The sequence below is a fragment of the Cyprinodon tularosa genome, unplaced genomic scaffold, assembly GCF_016077235.1.
Source record: "Cyprinodon tularosa strain WSP-4 unplaced genomic scaffold, ASM1607723v1 ctg227, whole genome shotgun sequence".
NCBI lineage: Eukaryota > Metazoa > Chordata > Actinopteri > Cyprinodontiformes > Cyprinodontidae > Cyprinodon > Cyprinodon tularosa.
In genome coordinates, this window is record NW_024038846.1 from 658,646 (window position 1) to 676,858 (window position 18,213).

The 18,213-nt window shown below is 38.2% G+C and overlaps 1 protein-coding gene across 1 annotated transcript; it reads left to right on the forward strand.

The window, feature by feature from the left end:
• Positions 1–4,583: 4,583 nt before the first annotated feature.
• ifrd1 (interferon-related developmental regulator 1) lies at positions 4,584–11,067 on the forward strand. Its single transcript, XM_038286520.1, has 12 exons — positions 4,584–4,807; positions 7,441–7,545; positions 7,624–7,705; positions 8,391–8,515; positions 8,665–8,822; positions 8,935–8,985; positions 9,122–9,300; positions 9,373–9,481; positions 9,586–9,720; positions 9,807–9,935; positions 10,305–10,400; positions 10,504–11,067. Exons 1-12 carry the CDS (start codon positions 4,777–4,779, stop codon positions 10,588–10,590), a joined length of 1,287 nt encoding a protein of 428 aa, XP_038142448.1. The 5' UTR covers positions 4,584–4,776; the 3' UTR covers positions 10,591–11,067.
• The last annotated feature ends 7,146 nt before the right edge of the window (positions 11,068–18,213 follow it).

Here is an 18,213-nt window from a genome sequence, read left to right on the forward strand (position 1 = left end):
CAGCAACAGGCTAAACCCAGTCAGTCTCAATACACACATAGCTCCAGGCTATGTCATTTATGAATTATTTAATACAGAAGCATTGCAAATGGAATTAATATTCAGACATTTTCTATTATCCCCTGTCAGCCCCATGTCTCACTCTCCACTTTCTGCAGCGTTTGATTTGTATTCCTGTGGCATCAGGTTGGTCAGGGCTTGTGCCCACTGATGCAACACGCAGGGCATGCTGAACGAGGCCAGACCAAGCTGCCCTGCTTTTCCCATTACTCCAACATCGTTCCTTCCCCTCTCTCCTCCCTCTAATAACTGCTTCATCGTGCCAGGGCCCCTTAAATGTGCCTTTAAACATAACATCTGCTCGTTTATTCCTCAGCCTCGTAATGTGTTAGATATCTCTTTTTCCCCTATCTTGTATCATTTCATATTTGCATTGCCCACTCCAGCTCATTAAACGTTTAAAGCCAGACACAGCTAAGCATCGAGCAACATTCATTCACTTCATAAATTATGCATCATAAAAAACATCTTTGAGAATCCCACTTGCTACACTGCAGTGAAAGCAGAGTTGGTGGCTCTTTGAATTTTAAACAGGATGGCACCCCCTAGTGTCAGAGTCTATTAAGATTTGATTTGAAGTCCCAGGGAATCTATGTTTTTAGGCAGTACAGCATGGTTTTAATTTCTGTGTCACAAACCAGCTTTTTTGGGTCAAATGAATTTAATAGATTGTATTTCACCATGCATAATTTCTGAGATTTTGAGGAATTTTTAAATGTGTTTCCCAATAGACTTTGCACTCTTCACACAGTGTCACTGCACCTACTCAGCACACCCAACATAGGCTAATTAATTATTTAAGCTTGGTGCTGCAAACAGGGGAGCATTTCTGTCCATATATGCTGTGGCTTAAGGGCGTAGCGTAGCCACTGCTACAGAAGAGTACTCTGATCCAAAGTGTGCATCATGAACATGAATGTTTCTTATTAAGAAATAGAAAATCAAAAAGAAATAAAGTTTTGAGCTCGATGCATTAAAGTAATTGTGAGTTTCTGGTACACCTCTCCAAAAATGTCTAGTCTAATGTAGGGTGCACTAAAAAAGATAGAGTCAGATTTGAATTCTGCAAGCAGCAGCACTTTCTTTCTATTCAGCGCTGGGGAAAATGCTGCTGACAGTCTAGGCGTGGGAACAGCAAAATGAAGGCTGTACTATATATCCAGTGAGATTGTTTTAACTCGTCAAAACACATACTCACACACAAGGTCAAATAAAAAAGATAGGTGTTGAATGAACCAACTTTTGACTTCATTTCAATTGGAAATTGCATAGAGTTCCAAATATTGCCAAACAATGTTGTGCATGTTCATGCATGCACTGTATGTAGCTAGGAAAAAGTCTGGAATTTTATTGCAGTAAACTGCTTTTTTAAGCTATATCATGTCATTTGAAAACCCAATAATTTGTATGGTCTACTCGGCTAAAGGTGGAGATGAAGTTTGTGTTTCTATGTGTGGTTCTGTTTAGTAGTGTTTTTTTTTTTTTTTTTACTTTATTTATAAATTGTTTTTAAAAATGCCATTTCATATAGCAGAAGGTAAACAACAATTGTTAACGGCAGCACCAGCTCTGTCATTAGCTTCATCCTGAGAAAGTAGCTCGAATAAAGTTCTGAACCAGGACAAAAATCTACTAAAATATTATCAAGGAGAAGGATACAATGCAAAGCTTGTGTTATCAAAAGCTGCAAAAAAAAAAAATCTAAACTGAGCATAGCAAGGGAAAGGAGAACTGAAAGCAGCAAAAGGTTCTGTTGCAGCTAATAGCTGCACAGAGTTGTAAAAAAAAAATTAAAAAATTAGATCCTATTTGTTTAAAGTTTCTTTTGTGGTTTACCATTTCAAGTGGATAAAGGATAGTTGCTGTTGTTCCCCCAACAATAGAATTCAGAATAAAAACAAAACAGCACCTATGTTTGGAAAACTTTGAGGATAGTCTAACCAAGAAAGGCCCCAGGCCTTGATAACATACCTGGGCAGGTGTACAAGGAGTGTGCAGATCAGCTGGCTGTGTCCTCACAGACATTTTGAACACCTTGCTGGACCAGTCCATAATGCCAGCATGCTTTAAGTCTGCCTCCATCATTCCGGTCCCAAAAAAAGCATCAGGTCACCTCACTCAATGACTGCCACACTAACTTCTATCATGATGAAGTGCTTCAAAAGGCTGGTTAAAGAACACATCATCTCCAGTCTCTCCCCATCATTCGACCTGTTCCAGTTTGCCTACCGACAAAACTGCTCCACTGAAAATGCCATCTCCTCTTTTCTTCACCTGAGCCTGGCACACCTGGAGGAGATGAACAGCCACGTGCTAATGCTGTTCTTGGACTTCAGTTCAGTTTTCAACACCATGAACCCAACGCATCTGATCTAAAAACTGGAACAGCTGGACTTCAATACAATACAATACCTTCTGCAACTGGCTGTTAGACCTTCTCACAAACAGACCTCCGTCAGTCTGGGTTAGACCCAGGGCTGCATCCTCAGCCCACTGCTGTTTACCCTGATGACACATGATTGCGTCTCTGGGTTCACCACCAACCAAATTGTGAAGTTTACAGACAACACCACGGTGGTGGGCCTCATCAGAGACAACAATGAGCAGGACTATAGAGAGGAGGTGGAGCAGCCCGGTGCAGAGGCAACAACCTGATCCTGAATGTGGAGAAGACAGAGATCATCGTTGACTTCAGGAAGAACTGGCCTAACTACGCTCCACTGCTCATTAACAGCTAAGCTGTAGAGGTGGTCAACAGTACCAAATTTCTAGGGGTACACATCACAGACTGGTCAAATGGACACAGAAGCGCATGTTCTTCCTGTGGAGGATGAGGAGCCTACCTGTCCCCACCCATCCTAATGACCTTCTGCAGAAGCACCATAGAGAGCGTTCTGACCAGCTATCTCACTGTGTGGTGTGGATGCTGCAGATTGGAAGAAGGTGAGAAGAGTAGTGAGAACTGCAGAGAAGATAATTGGAGCTCCTCTTCCCTCCACAATAGAAATTTCATCCCAGCAATGCATGTCCCAAGTCGGTAAAATTATCAATGACCCCTCACACCACCACCATGCAGTGTTCTCCCTGCTGCCCTCTGGCAAGAGGCTACGAAGCATTCAGTGCAGGTCCAGCAGATTCCGAATCAGCTACTTCCCCAACGCCGTCAGACTGCTGCACGTTGAAAAAACTCTAAATCGTGTCACAGACTCAGCTACAAACTGACCTTATCAATGTTTTTTTTTTTGTACCATATTTTTTCTCCCACAATGTTAACTTTTCATCACTGCTGCACTTAAAGAAAATGGAAATGTCATGAGAGCTGTACAAAACAAATTTTGTTTTGTAAATAATCTGTGTGTACAAAATGACAATAAATGTTGTCAAAGTCTAACCCCATCTTAACATGGTCTAACACCCATGTTGCCATAGTACTAGCAAATGACCCCTCCTTTGTCCCATTGATTCTCCTAACCCATTGCCCCCCAAATTCTACTTACATCAGGACATTTTCTTTTTTTTTTTTTTTACAGGGTCCTGTCTGGCGATGTGGCTATAAGAATAATTGTCTTGATGCCAAAAAGAGCCCAACAGATTTTGCTTTCACTAGTGGAGCAGTACGGCAATCGCCATATTGTTCCGCTTGATTTATGTATATAAATAGCTTTATTATAATTCATGCAGGGAGTATTACAGATTTTATAGACACTGCAATGTAAGCAGAAGAGGAAAGGAAAAGGAGAAAAGCTGAAAGGAAGAGGAGATAAAATGGGGATAAGGATAAAACATCTTCAGTCTGCTCATCACCTGCAAAGAGATGTAAGAAGAACAGCACAACCAACATCAGGACATGGAAAAACTCAATTTTGGAGGGAGCGAATGATCAGCTTTCTTTAATCAGCTTTTTTCATAGATGCTATGGAAGTTACATTTAATCACAAAAGCTGAAGCACCATCACTAGTCAAGACTCCTTTATCATAAAGCCACAATAACACTAAAGAACACGTGGGATGCATACATTATAATCGCATTATAGTCAATTTGTTTAAAAGAGACTTCTTCAACATCTGAACTTTTAATCTGCATTTAAGAACATTTGGCTTTAAATATTTGTCAAATGTATGTTTAGTCTTATCAAAAAATATTCTAACCACAAATATTGATCGTTTTCCAATGGCTTGATTGTTTTACCATCCATAATCCATCTGTACATACATTGTAATTAAAACATTGCCAAGTAGATGTGTTAACAGAAATCAAACGAAAATGCTGTTTTTGATTTATTGTTGTGTATACAGTGGCCCAAGTTAATGTTAACTTATTTCACAATATCAAGACATTTTATGGGGGATAAACAATGTAAATATAAAAAATAGGTTCAGCTTTTTGGCTTCCTTTTACCAAAACAATAAACGCACTGCGTCACGCCCAAACACACGCGATACTTTCTACTCAATTCTATTGGTCAGTGATGCCGGGAAAGCTCCTCGTGACATGTCTGTCGGTATAAATACAGAGAACGGCTAGCCTGTAGCGAAGCACTGGTGTATGAGAGGAAAATGTATCGTCTCGGCCAACAATCTATCTCCAAGATCGCCTTCGATTTCTTTTTATCTACTGTGCCACGGGAGCGTTTTCACTTTACTAGACAATACAATAAAAGCTGGTCGTGTATTGGCTGATTTTTGATCAAATACTTTACATTAAATTGCACAAAAATGCCAAGGAACAAGAAGAAGAACAGCAAGGGTGAGTATTTGAGCGGCAGTTAAGCTGCGGCCTTTCTTCCACGAGCGGTTCCCGTGATGGGAGTTGTAGTTTTGTTTGTAGCCCCTGCTAATTGTTTGGAATTGTACGTGTTGATAGTTGGGACTACAAACGTTGGACCCCAGCCTAGGCGGATACAAAAGCTAGCTAAAAAATAAAACACAAAGCTCTGCTTTGATATATATTTTTCAAATGATAATTTTATTCGCACAATCTATAATACTTTGAATGTGTTACGAGTTAAGACACCTGAACTCTGTTTACATTCCGTTTAATAAGCTAGCATAGTGTCCCAAACACATGGTTTCTGTTAGTAAATGTAATTATCAGAAGCGATATCCACATTTAAAAGCTATTTTCATTCGGGACTGTTTATTTTTACCTTTAAGCTGCGAGTTTAATGTTTACTGTTAGCCTAAACAACATAAGTCTTTGCTAGTTGAAGTGTTGTTTCAAGCTAACCCGTTTGTAAGCCTATTTATTTTACCGGTTGCCTATCAAAATAAATATTTCACTGTGTTAAAGGCGTTAAACAAAAACGATATGGGTGTTTTTATATCGGTATTATTAGTAATAGTGGTTTGGTAGCAGGAGGAGGACATTTTGTCCTCCGTATAGCAGGGTCGCTAGATAGGCGCCGCCCGGTTCCCAGAAATCAGCTGTGGATGGGGAAAAGCCCACGTCAACACCTAGTGATTACACGTGGAACATGATCAAACTGATTGTCTGTGAATTATTAACTAAAATGCCATTTTCTTGGCTTAAACTGCGTGCGTGGCATGTGTATTTGTAAGGTAAAGCTTAAGCTTGATAAGCTAACACACAGGTCCTCTGGAGGTAAATTCAGGTCAAAGCAGAGAAGCCTGCTCAGACTGGTCTGCTCTGGTTGCATCTTAACTTGGCTCCTAACCCCTGCAATTATTGTTCTAGACGTATATCATCTGTAAATCTGATCTGATATTCCCTAAAGAAAGATTCCTAAGGTCTAAAGCACACATTTATCTTGCCTGCAACCATGAACACTTCCTCTCCTTGGTAGTATTAAATGATCTGCTTTAGTTGTTATATTACAATTCTACGCTTACACTGTTTTTAAGTTAAATCATCTCTTGAGCAACAAATGCCTGCATGTTTTATGCACATTTTTAATGTTTGTATACACAAGAGTGTCCCTTGGTATTTGCTAAATTCTTCAAAATTAGACTCATGATTGAACTTTCTGACGATTTAAAAACAAAAAACATACGTTTTGTTTAAGTTAAATTAGATAATTTATTTTGATAAAATTTTTTATACAGGCATTTCTGTGTAATTTATAGGTTTTCTGTTCACTGCATGTGTCTGATTGTGTACGTCAGGGTTAAAATGATCTAACATGTTGATCATTAGTTAGAATATTTTGACTCTTCATTTTATGTATATAATTTATCAAAAAGATGCAAAGCTTTCTAAATCCTTTCATTTTCAATAAATTAATACCTGTTGCACTATTTTTGCTGAGTCATTTGAGGAAGTTGCTGGATGTGGCGCTGTGTAGCTTGTACAAATTTGGAAATGCTTCCAAAAAGAAAACAAAATGTCCTTTTGTAAACACAGAAGCAACAGTTTCAGTCTGCTCACCAATGTCCAGAAACTTATCTGGAGATTGCTGTTACTAATGCTGCCTTCATGTAGTATCGTAATTATGGTAAATACTAAAAACAGACATGAATGGACTTTATCTTTCTGAACAAGAAATTTCCACTGGAGAGCTGTAAACATTGTAGGAAATGAGGTTAACTTTGACCTTGTGTATATGATGTGTACTGTAAACTCTCTCCATTGTTTGAAGCCTACACAATGCTGTAACGTAAATAAATGTTTACAGTATCGCCATTTAAATTTGTGTTTTTACAATAACAGTTTGATTTGATCAGATGTTACCTAGCAGTCGTCTTTGAGCGCATGATTTACTGGAACCAAGAAATGAGTCTAAAACTGGATAACCTGTGGATCCACCATGGCCCTTTTCTCTACCACAACAAAAGTACTCGAATGCAACACACTGATAATTTCCACTTTAAAAGTGGAAAGGATTTTTTTTTTTACCGGACCTCACAAAGGCAGCATCAGTTCCTCACACATATCGATCGCTTTGTCTTGTTTAGAAAGATAAAGTCCATTGAAACTACTCTTAACCTAGAAATGATATAGATAATTTAAGTGCTTAATCATCTTATTCCATATCACAGATTGCTTTAAGTGGATATCTCTGTTTTGGTCAAATTATAGCTTTAAGGGAGAATGTCTGCTTCCTCTTTAAAAAAACAGATGTTTGGTTATTTGAAGCCATCTTTCTGTTCAGTGTTGCAACTGCAGTGGTTGGCAATCTTGACAAACTCTCCAGTCTGAACACAGCTGTTTGCACATGAAGTCAGTTCACCTCGACCACCTTTGCATACATAGCAACTGCAGGATAAGCTACGCAAAGAACACAAGTGATTAGATAACAATGGTGTTTGCTGCAGTACCTGTATGATGCCTGGAGTTGCATAAGGGATTTAGTCTGTGACACATTTTTGCAGAACAAAGCTTCTAATCTTTTTCTTTTGTTGTGTGTTCTTTTTTTTTTCTAGGGGGCCAGCATGGAGCTGTGCAGCCTTTCAGCGATGAGGACGCCTCCATCGAGACCCTCAGTCATTGCAGCAGCATAAGTGATGTCACAAGTGTAGCAGATGAAGGTAGGCTTGACTGTTTGTAAACAATGTAGAGGGTTCTGTAAATGTTTATTATTAACAATGTTTTTACAATTTTTGAAGGTGGAGAGGCGAGTGAGGACACCGCCCTGGAGGATTTCCAGTATAAGCTGAAGGGGTTCATAGACAGCACTGTGGATAAGAGGTTAAAGTCCCTTCTAATTTTAAGATCGGGATGTCATTTTGTAGAAATTCGAATTTTCATACAGATTCATGTAGAACTCTGAGTTGAGGAACAAACCAGGCTTGGTATATTTTAGGCTGACTCTTAGATGTTTTAGCAGCAAAGGAGGTCATCCTTGATTCCATTAGTGTCAAATATTGAATGTAAAAACTAGGGATGAAACAATTGATCGGATTAATCGATCATTCAAATAATGATAAACTAATTTATGAATCGATTAATCGTTAACTGGAGTATATAGACTCTAAAACATGCCTTTAGTTGATAGATTGACCCACTTAGAGCAGTAATTATATCAAAATTGAAGATAAATATAGAAATATTTTGCATTTAAGATGAAGAAAACTTTTCTTCTTTCAATAGGCTCTATCCAGCATTCCTGAAGTGAAAAAGTTTTAGTTTCTGCTGGTTTAATTTCATAAAAAATCTTCATTTGCTATCTGATTAGTAATCGATTAATTGGAAAAATAATAATCAGATTAATCGATTTTAAGTTGTAGCACTGGTAAAACATAAAGTTTTGATGCCTTTTCTCATGGAAATAAAACCCATTGGATCTTTATGTGTAATTATGTTAAAAAAACATCTGGATTATTTGAGGTTTTTTGTGTTTTTTCTTACTCCTCTCTCTCTTTATGTCTCTTAGTGCTAAGACCAGACAAGGGGCTCTGGATGGTCTGAAGACGGCAATGGCCACTCGGATCCTGTACGAGTTTATCTCTGAACGAAGGATGACCATCACAGATAGCATTGAGCGCTGCCTAAAGAAAGGTATTGTAGGAAGACTCTGCCTATTCTGTGTTGGCGTCTCTTTATGATAATGAAGTTTCAGCAGATTAGGGTTTCAAAGAGGTCCCATTCCTAGTAAATTTCTCCTGTAATTGAGGGAAGAAGTTGACGCCTGTTCTCCCTGTTGCCAGGTAAAGGAGAGGAGCAGAGGGCGGCAGCTTCTTTGGCGTGCTTGCTGTGTATTCAGTTGGGCTCTGGAATTGAGAGCGAGGAGGTGTTTAAGACCCTGAAGCCCATCTTCAAAAACATCCTGGCAGATGGATCAGCCAACATGCAGGCGAGACAAGCTGTGAGTCTGCTTGCCCTTTTTTCACTTTTCTAAGCATGAAACCGTTCTAATTTTAATTCTATCAATTCCCAGCTGACCTCCACTGAAATCCGCGTGTTTCTTCTTTAAATAGGTGGCAACCAGCCTGGGGCTCTGTACACTTGTTGCAGAGGATGACATTTTGGTAAGTTGTTGACAGAGTTCAGCTGGGACGGCCTGCATAACTGGTTCTGAATATTTTTGAGAGTCTCTCTATCAAAGTCGAGTATTTCCAAAGAAATAGGCACTCCTGCTTATTTTTTGTCCCCTTGCTGTTTCAGGATGTGCAGGCGACGATGGAGTGCTTCGAAAACCTGTTCACCCGCGCCTACTTGAAAGGAGACGGAACCTGTCCCTCGATCAGTCCGCAAACCAGCCAGCTCTACGTCAACGCCCTGCTGTCCTGGGCCCTGCTGCTCACCATCTGCTCAGCCAACCAGCTCAAGGACGTCTTGAAAAAGTGAGAATCTGACCAGTACAGTTTAGATTTAAAGTCTCTGTTGCTAAAGTTTCTGTCGTTTTTGTTGCACAGACATCTTCCTAGACTGCCGCAGCTGCTGCAGAGCGACGACGTCAACATGAGGATCGCTGCAGGGGAGACTATTGCTTTGCTCTTTGAGCTGGCCAGGGACATCGATTCTGTAAGTTAAGCTTTTGTTTCATGTCCCACTGGCTGCGGGTCGCCAAAAGCTTAGATTGCCGACTTCACAAGGAGATCTTAACCTCGGATATTTCATATGTTCAGGAATTTGAGTTCGTCGAGTGGGACGAGCTGTGTGATAAGCTCAATGCGTTAGCTACCGATTGCAACAAGCACAGAGCCAAGACTGACAAGAGGAAGCAGAGGTCCGTGTTCAGGGATGTGCTTAAAGCTGTCGAGGTGAGCGACTTTTACTCATAGGTGAAAACATTATGTTTTATAATCCCTCGTTCTCATTTTGCTATATTTGGATGATTTGTTTCCAGGAGGGGGACTTCCAGTCTGAGACGATTCGGTTCGGAACCGAGCGCATGACCATCGACAGCTGGGTCAGGAAGAGGACCTATGACACTTTCAGAGAGTTTGTGGGCTCTGGGATGAACTACCACCTGCAGGTACTTACTGTTAACCTTTCGAAGTTATCTAATTAAAAAAAATGCTTTTTTAACTTTGCCCAAAATAAATTTCAGGACAACAAACAGCATTTAGACCATGATATTAAACATGGCAGTGGTAGTGTCATGCTGAGGGAATTTCTCAAGCTGATTCAACCTGTTTTAAGTAGAAGTTCTGCTTTAAGCTGAACATCGACCCTACAGATACTGCCTGAGTTGATGGATGCATAACTCTGCAGTTAAGTTTGTTGCAGAAAAATGACATGAAATCCCTGCAAATTACACTAAATTTAGTTTTAATGTGGCAAAATGTGGAGAGGTTAAACTGGTATTAGTTTCTTTTGAACCATTCTATGTTTATTCCTCCAGGCCAATGAGTTCATCAGAGATGTGTTTGAACTGGGACCACCCATTCTGGTTGATTCAGCCACAATGAAGGCCATGAAGATTTCTCGCTTTGAAAGGGTAATTATGCATTACATGGCTACCTCCCCCCCGAAAAAAACTGTTCCAATTCAAGGCGACCTCTAATTCCAACCTTTTCATATCCGTTTTTTATTTTCTTCAGCATCTCCACAACTCTGCTGCATTCAAAGCTCGGACCAAGGCCAGAAATAAGTTCAGAGACAAGAGGGTGGATGTGGGAGAATTTTAATTGTATTTTTTGTTTTCCTTCCCTCTTTGTTGAATTTGTCAGCTTCATTAGGCCACTTTTAGAGGATTTGTAATGATTTATGTGACTGTCCATTCTGAGCTTCGTATCAGATTCCCTCCTACACGTTGCAGCGTTGTGTAATGCTAGCTAATTTGCTTTAATGCTTTAATTAAACCTCTTGTCCATCACAGACTTAACAGAATATTTAAATATAGGTTTTTCGACAGACTAGTTGTTGTACAGATGTGTATTTTTCATATTGCTATGTATTCTTTTTTTTTTCTTAACATTGTAGTAATTTATGGAACGCCTGACCTTTATTATTAAAACCTTATTTACATGGTGCAACATATTCAATCCCCAAAATATGTATTACTTTGCACAAATACATTAGCTTTGTTTATGTTGAATCTAGGTGAGTACTGTGGTTGTGGTTATTTGTTAAAGATTGGTGAAATAAACAGATAAGCAACTTGGTGTTTTTTTGTTTGTTTTTTTAAACTATTTTTGCATGAGCCACTATTGGAAGAGTTGTGGGTATAGCCATGATGGGGTAAAGGGGCAGCTAGCTTAATTTTAAATTTATAAAACTAATCCTAACTATGAAATGGGGGGGGGATGGCTAACAATTAAAGTTTATGATCATCAATGAGATCTTAAACATCCTTTGAAACAAGTTACCACAGAAGATTGCACGAAGTAATTGATTCCAAACAGCCAAATGTATTATAATTAAAGTTTGAGTTTTAAATAGATGAACATTTCTGGACATATTGTTTTAATTTAATAAAAATATATATATTATTAAGGGAAATGTATGAGAGTAAGGTCTCTGAATATCATGCACATTTCTGATTTTTAATATCAAGAAACAGTTCACACAATTTGAACAGTAATGTCCTATTTTTTTTCTTTAATCAGAGTCTAACATCTGTGCAGTGTGGCCCGGAGATGCTTTTCAGCCTTTGTGAAGAGAATATAACCTCCCAGTAAAAGATCTTTGAGTGTTTTAAATTGGTCAAAATCTATAGAACTTCTTTTATAATTTTTCCTGATGGTTGATAAGGCTTAGCTGGATTAGTTTTTAACTTTAACTCATATTGAACAATCGATAACAGCCTTTATTTCACAGGGTTACGATAAAGTCCAGATATTTCAAAGTATTATTTTTTTCTATAACTAATAGGATTTGATATTCATTTTTTTTTTTTTAAACAAGGTATAATCATCTGCTAGTTAATTTCTTATCCAACTATTTGCACCCCCTTTAGACGACTGGCCTTAATGTGAATAGCCAGAACCTGTGATATTAAAATGGATGGGTCACAGTTTCCGATTCCTCTTCAGGCCATTAATGTAACGGAGAAAACGTTATTAACTTTCATGCAGTGGTTACTGTTTTGATGCAGGGTTTAAATAAAGATCGCTGCACAAATGTTAAGACGTGCAAACTGATGCTGTTCTGCCCATTAAAACCAGAAATTGGTTTGTTACTAGCAGTTTGAGTGGCAGTAAACCAAAGATGAGAATTAAAGCTATAAAGGTGGAGGTAGCTGATAATTATTAAAAATATATATTTGTAGTGCACCTTATAGTCTCTTAGTGCCACAAGCGAATGTAAAAATTAAACATATTCTTTTTTTGTACACGTCTGCTGTATTACAAGCATAAATAACTTTACACCAACGTTTTTGGACCACTTGGTGAAATTCAATTAATCAGATCAGGCCCAAAGTTTGATATTTAGGATCTCTTTTTCCTTTTATAACATCCAAACTATTCTGTCCAACTCTTCAACATGGTATAGTTCCATTTATAAATAATAGTTTACAAAATTAGCTTTAAATCTGATTACTATGCATTTAACACTTATTGTCAGAACTTATGTTTCAACCTTGATTTAATGCAAATTCCTTTTTCCTCTGTATGAACTCTGTAGATAAACATTATCATTTGATTAGATCGTCCCTCTCTAACATCCAGGCTGATAGGACGAGAAGAATCTTAATAGACCATTGTTATTATTCTGACTTCATCAGAGTCCCATTGTGTACAGGTGGAAAACATTATTGTTCAATCAGGAGTAATAAATGAGGATCAAATGAGAAGGGAGCTGATAATATCCCTTCGGTTAATCAGTGATTAGCCTCATTTCCTTTATTCACTCACCTTAATTTTAATGATCATCCCTTTTCATCTGTTTGAGCTGTGTTGGAACATCCAAAAAATGGTTGGGAAGAGCAAAGATAGTATATTTACATCATCACAACGTGAGAAGTAACGTCCATATTATGATCCAAATCCAATATGGTCGTCACCAAATGGGATTTTACCAAAAAAAATCCTTTCATTAATCCATCAGCCACTCTTCCTGCACAAAGGTGGTCAAACCAATGAAAACACAATATAAAAAAACACTGTTAACCAGTGAAATACATTATTAACTTGCAGTGGGTTGCCAGGTCATTACTAATTGGAGGAGTGTGCTTGTTCTTTGAGAAGGTTGCAAGTACCTAGTTTGAACCCCACTCTGGGTTCCCGAGCAAGACCCTTAACCCCTGATTGCTCCCTGGGCGCTGCACAATGGCAGCCCACTGCTCCCCAAGGGGATGGGTGAACTGCAGAGATACATTTCTCCAATGTGAGACCAATAGAGCTCAATTATATAATTGGAATATTTGAAATTCTTTAGCTACTGCAAACATTTAGCAGCAATGTTGGAGTTTGATGACCGTGTTTGTGGGGTAGAAATGTTGCATTCTTAATTCAAACGGAAAGAAACACAATTCTTATCTAAAGTGCTAGGTTAATATTTATTCAGCATTGATTTATACCCAGATCTGACCTCTCATTAATGAGTGAGGTAGAAGCATTTCATTAAAAAAAAATAAATAACTGCACCTATTGGTTTATTGTTTTTTACATCACATAACTGGTGATAGCTGATGGCTATTGGATGTGATTGTTATGGAAATGTTAATTGTGCTTCTGCAAATTGGCCTTTCAAGGGAGCTGATTTAATTGCAAAGTCTTTTTTAATATCCTAATCAGATGAGTAAATATGATCCAACTTGGCAGCGCATTTGATCAACTGCAGCACTCTGACCCAGTCTTTGCAATGGCTAGTTAAGCAATCCCATGTTTCCAGTCAGCGTCAGCAACAAGAGTCGCTCTGCCCCTCCAGATGAATGCTTTAGCTCGATTCATTCATTTATTCCACTTGCGAGCTTCAGTTATATCTCCATTTATAGCTCTGTCAGCCAGTATTCTTCCCTATTCTTTGTTAAAGTCTGACATTGACAGTAGCGGTTTACATACTTGCACTTGTCACATCAGCTGTACTATCACAATAAAAATGGATTGGGAGATCATCAGTGATTCGTTACAGAATGAATGTGGTGTGTTTTCCCTATCCCCAAGATGCCAAAGGACTTGTTGTAGTGACTGATAAAAATGGCTTCTGCCTCCAGCGGCTGCATGAAAATGCAGCACATCAAGAGGTTTATCTGTCCTTTCTGTCACTGTCTGTTATAGCCACACAGTGACTGCAGCAGCTCTGCTGAGAATTCCTCAAAATGATATAGGGCGCAGAAGCCAGAGTGACGATTTTAGTATTTAAGAAGAGAAAAACAACAAACAATGTAGAATGTTTTGTTCTCTGCATGGTCTCAAGAGGAGGAGGAGGAGGGTGGGTGGGTGGGTGTCCTATATCTGATCAGCTGTGGAATAATTAGATGGTTGCAGAAGCGGCCCAGATATGTGGATGGGTGTGCAGAGTTAACGTAATAGCCCCAGAGACAAGTGGTATACGGCTGTATCCTGGAGGTATGTGTGTGTTTTTACCCTAGTGGCGCCTTTTTATTACACAATATAAAAAGAACAACATTTATGAAGTCTATAAAGTCAGATTTATGAATTATAAAGCTTCTTTTTAAAGATTATATAAAGTATTCAAGCTAATAGGACAGTAGGAAATAATTAATGGGTAGCTTTTTAATGATCAGAGGACTATGATGATATTTCTATGTAGATGTCAGAAGAAAAAAAAGGTATTATTAAAGAGCATTGTTCAAGTATTAACACCACTTGAATATTTTCTGATTCTCTTTCTTTACAATGCAAAAAATGTGAGACACTTTTACAATAGAACAAAATGATTTCCATCTGATATAAGATTGTCTTATTTCAAGTGCATAATATCTAATTATCTTATTTTAAGAGTAAAAATACTAATTCAATTGGCAGATCATCTTATTTACTTGCTTAAATTAGTGGTAAATACACTTAATTATTAGACATATTTATTTATTTATAGATTGTTTTTGCAGTGCAAAACACATTGTAGTGTGTTTTATTTAGATCTTATGTGATTGGCCAATGCAGGTGTATACTTAAGAAATGGAAAAAAGGGGGAATGTTTTAATTTTTTCCCCCCAATTAAAAATCGAACAAGCTTGGTGATACATTTGTATTCAGACTTCTTAAGTCAACATGAAAAGTATCACCTCAGCATGAGGTTACCAGCTCCGTGTTTCACCAAGCGAACATTGTCTCGAAGGTAATCTGGGTTCAATTTTTGTTTCAATTTAGTTACCTACCTGAGCTATGGCTCACAGCAGGTGCTTCATATTAACAATCGTCCTCTTGGATGTTCATTTATGGTTGACTCCTTTATTACCCATTGAATTTAACTTGTAGCAACAGGTTTGCAGTTTTAACCTCAAGTTTTGATAAACAGTGCTTCATTTCACTTTTGTTAAGCTTATTCATAACTATATTCTAGTCTTGTTTGGTGTATTCCTTGATCTTCCTTGATGCTGTATGTTCACCAATATTCTGTTGATCCTTTTGTCTTTTTCATAAAATCCAAATAAAATTCACTCAATATTGAAGAAATTAATAAATACATCTTGATTTTTTTTTTATTTCTCTGTGAACATGGTAGAAATGGGACCTGCCTTTTTGGACACATAAGTGTAATTTCATTTCCTACCAGCTGGGGGCAGTTGTTTACCATTTAGCCATCAGGTTGAGCAACACTCAAAAATCACAGTAATGAATTCTGTGCTTGCAATTGAGCATGTCTGATGATATAGAGGATCATTCTGATGGAAAATATAAAATATGTCACTGAAATCACTGAGTCACAGGAATATAAATAACTAAATAATGATTCATCATTCAAAACCTCTTGGTTTTATGAGATTTAGATTATAGTGTTAACGTCCCTTCCCCTTAACCGGCATACCTTGCATAACCTCACTTTGTGTAGAAAACATTTGCATTTATGCTGTGAAATAGATAGATGGCCTGGGCTCGCACAACAAACAGCCTGTGCATCTCATTCATCTTGCAGCACAACAAAGCGAAGCCCTACATCCTACTGTGCAAAGCTGACACCATATGGAATGTGGTTGTAGACTTGAAATAAAGTCAAGTGAAACACATTTAGTCGTGCTGGGCGCAGATGCATCGTAGCCCCCACACTGCGTGACTCACAGCTACTGTACACTCACACATAAACGTGCAATATGTACGAGTGCACACGCTCAAACATGGCTCTGAGCAAGCTTTTATTCCCCCTCCTTCAGACCCTCAAAAAGCATACCTCTCCCTGACACACATCCTGCCTTCTTTGTGTCTCTTACACACACTCCCTCTTTTCTCCTTGTGCAGTAGTGACAAGCACAGACCCCTGTCAGGGATGACAACTGTTCACCAGATGATGCCTAAGAGAGGAGGGAAGAGGCCATAGTTAAGGGAAGATACTGTCTCCATGTGTAACAGCATTGGACCCAGACAACCATAAATGAAGTGCAGGAAAGTTGGTAATGTGGATGCATTTATAATTCTTTAAAATCAGGCGATTACTGTCAGATATCGTTATAAATCTGGGTTACCACACATACACGTGACATTTGGGCCAAGGAGGCATATGCTGTTGCCCTTCTTTCAAAGCTCTGACTCATAGCCTGAGTCACAGGTGGCACCCCAATGTTGGAGGGTTTCCGTCCCTGTGCTCATTTATTAACCACCTTCAGAGCTTTTACATGCTGATTATTATACAGCATAAATCAAACATTTTCACTGCATTCTTAGAGGAAGTTTGTTTCTCAATTTATTTTTAACTAAAATAAACTGTTCACAAAGAAGTATAGGAAAAGATTGTCAATTTTTAAATCAATCTATTCTAATAACTAGAGATGTAATTTTTCCAAGTCAAGCCTGAAGTGATTTAGGTAGAACTCGACTTTTAAATGTCGATTGACTGAAGCAAACAGTTTTACTCCTTTTACTTCTACTTCTAACCTTAAATAAACCCATTTGCTCTACATGCCGAGATCTAAAAACCTTTAATAATCATCTTTATATCTTCAAATATTTAAAAAGGGACATTTTGTAAGTTTTTACCTCGGAAATATCTAATTAGCCTTTTAATTTGACCCTTTAAAACTAAAGCATTTATCAGCTGACTGACGCCTCACTAGTTCAGCGCTGATGCATCTATACGCCTGTAGCCTATTTTCCTGGATGTACTTCAGGTTGGAAGCTTGCACTTTTTTCCAACTTGTCAACGTTTGGTGGAGGTTGGTTGAGGACCCAAATGCAGAGATGAAGAGACAGAGATCAGTTTTGCTAATTTAAAGCAAGATTCAAAGGCAAACAAGGTGCAAAAATCCAAAATGCTGAAAACCAATAAAACAGAAGATGGAAGGGAGAAACACACGCAGGAAGCCAAGTAACAAAAAAAGCAACAAAACAACAAGAAATCAGCATTGAGGAACTGCAGAGGTGGTGTATATATGGGGAACAGAACAAAGAATGGGTTAACCCCTAGAACCCTACGGACCCACCGGTGGGTCCAGCTGCTACGTGACCTCGTAATTTAAACAAACCCCCAGTATTGATGTAAAAAACACATTTGGCACAGTTTGGTGACATTTATGGATAAATGTGCCAAAATGGCCTCTCCGCCTAAGAAATTTCTCACTAATACCATTCTAAATTAAATATGATTCATCTGATTGAGTCCAAATTTGGTATATTTTTATACAACATTTAGATTTAAAAGTCTGTACTACTTTTTTGTGCTATAAATAATATTTTGGTAGTGTTTTGCAATGTTTATTTCAAAGAAAATTTTGGCGAGGTTCAAAAAATGCAAAATATTTTGTATTTTGTCCCTAATATTTCAGGCAGGGTCAAAGCTACAATGGTGCTGACAACAGAAAACCATTCTATGACATCTTACCTTTACAGACGTACCAAAAGTTTCTTCTTAAATCTAATAGCTTTGAGGCTATAACTGATTTACTTTTGTGTGTTTTTGTCAGGCAGAAATTTATTTATATCCCCTTAGGGTGTAAGAGGTTAATGAGCTGATATGCAGCAGGTGTGAATACAACTACAGGGATTAAAGTATTTCCGGCTCGAAAAAAAGATAATTGAAATCCCTCTTGCGTTTGTCAGCCAATGGTAGCAAAGGAGTGCAATGAAACTAACAGTATTAGCCAATCAGAAGAAGAAGGGGGTGGGTCTTAGGAAAGCAGTACCTTCTCCTCTCGTTTCTTGCTGAAGTCGCCTGATGGATTTTGGTACAGTGCTGAAGTTCTACACAGAAAG

Excerpts from the sequence above, each read along its gene's own strand:
- ifrd1 (XM_038286520.1), top strand. The coding sequence starts at position 4,777 with ATGCCAAGGAACAAGAAGAAGAACAGCAAGG. Across the intron at positions 7,706-8,390 it reads GACAGCACTGTGGATAAGAG|TGCTAAGACCAGACAAGGGG; the intron begins GTTAAAGTCCCT and ends TATGTCTCTTAG. Across the intron at positions 8,516-8,664 it reads TGAGCGCTGCCTAAAGAAAG|GTAAAGGAGAGGAGCAGAGG; the intron begins GTATTGTAGGAA and ends CCCTGTTGCCAG.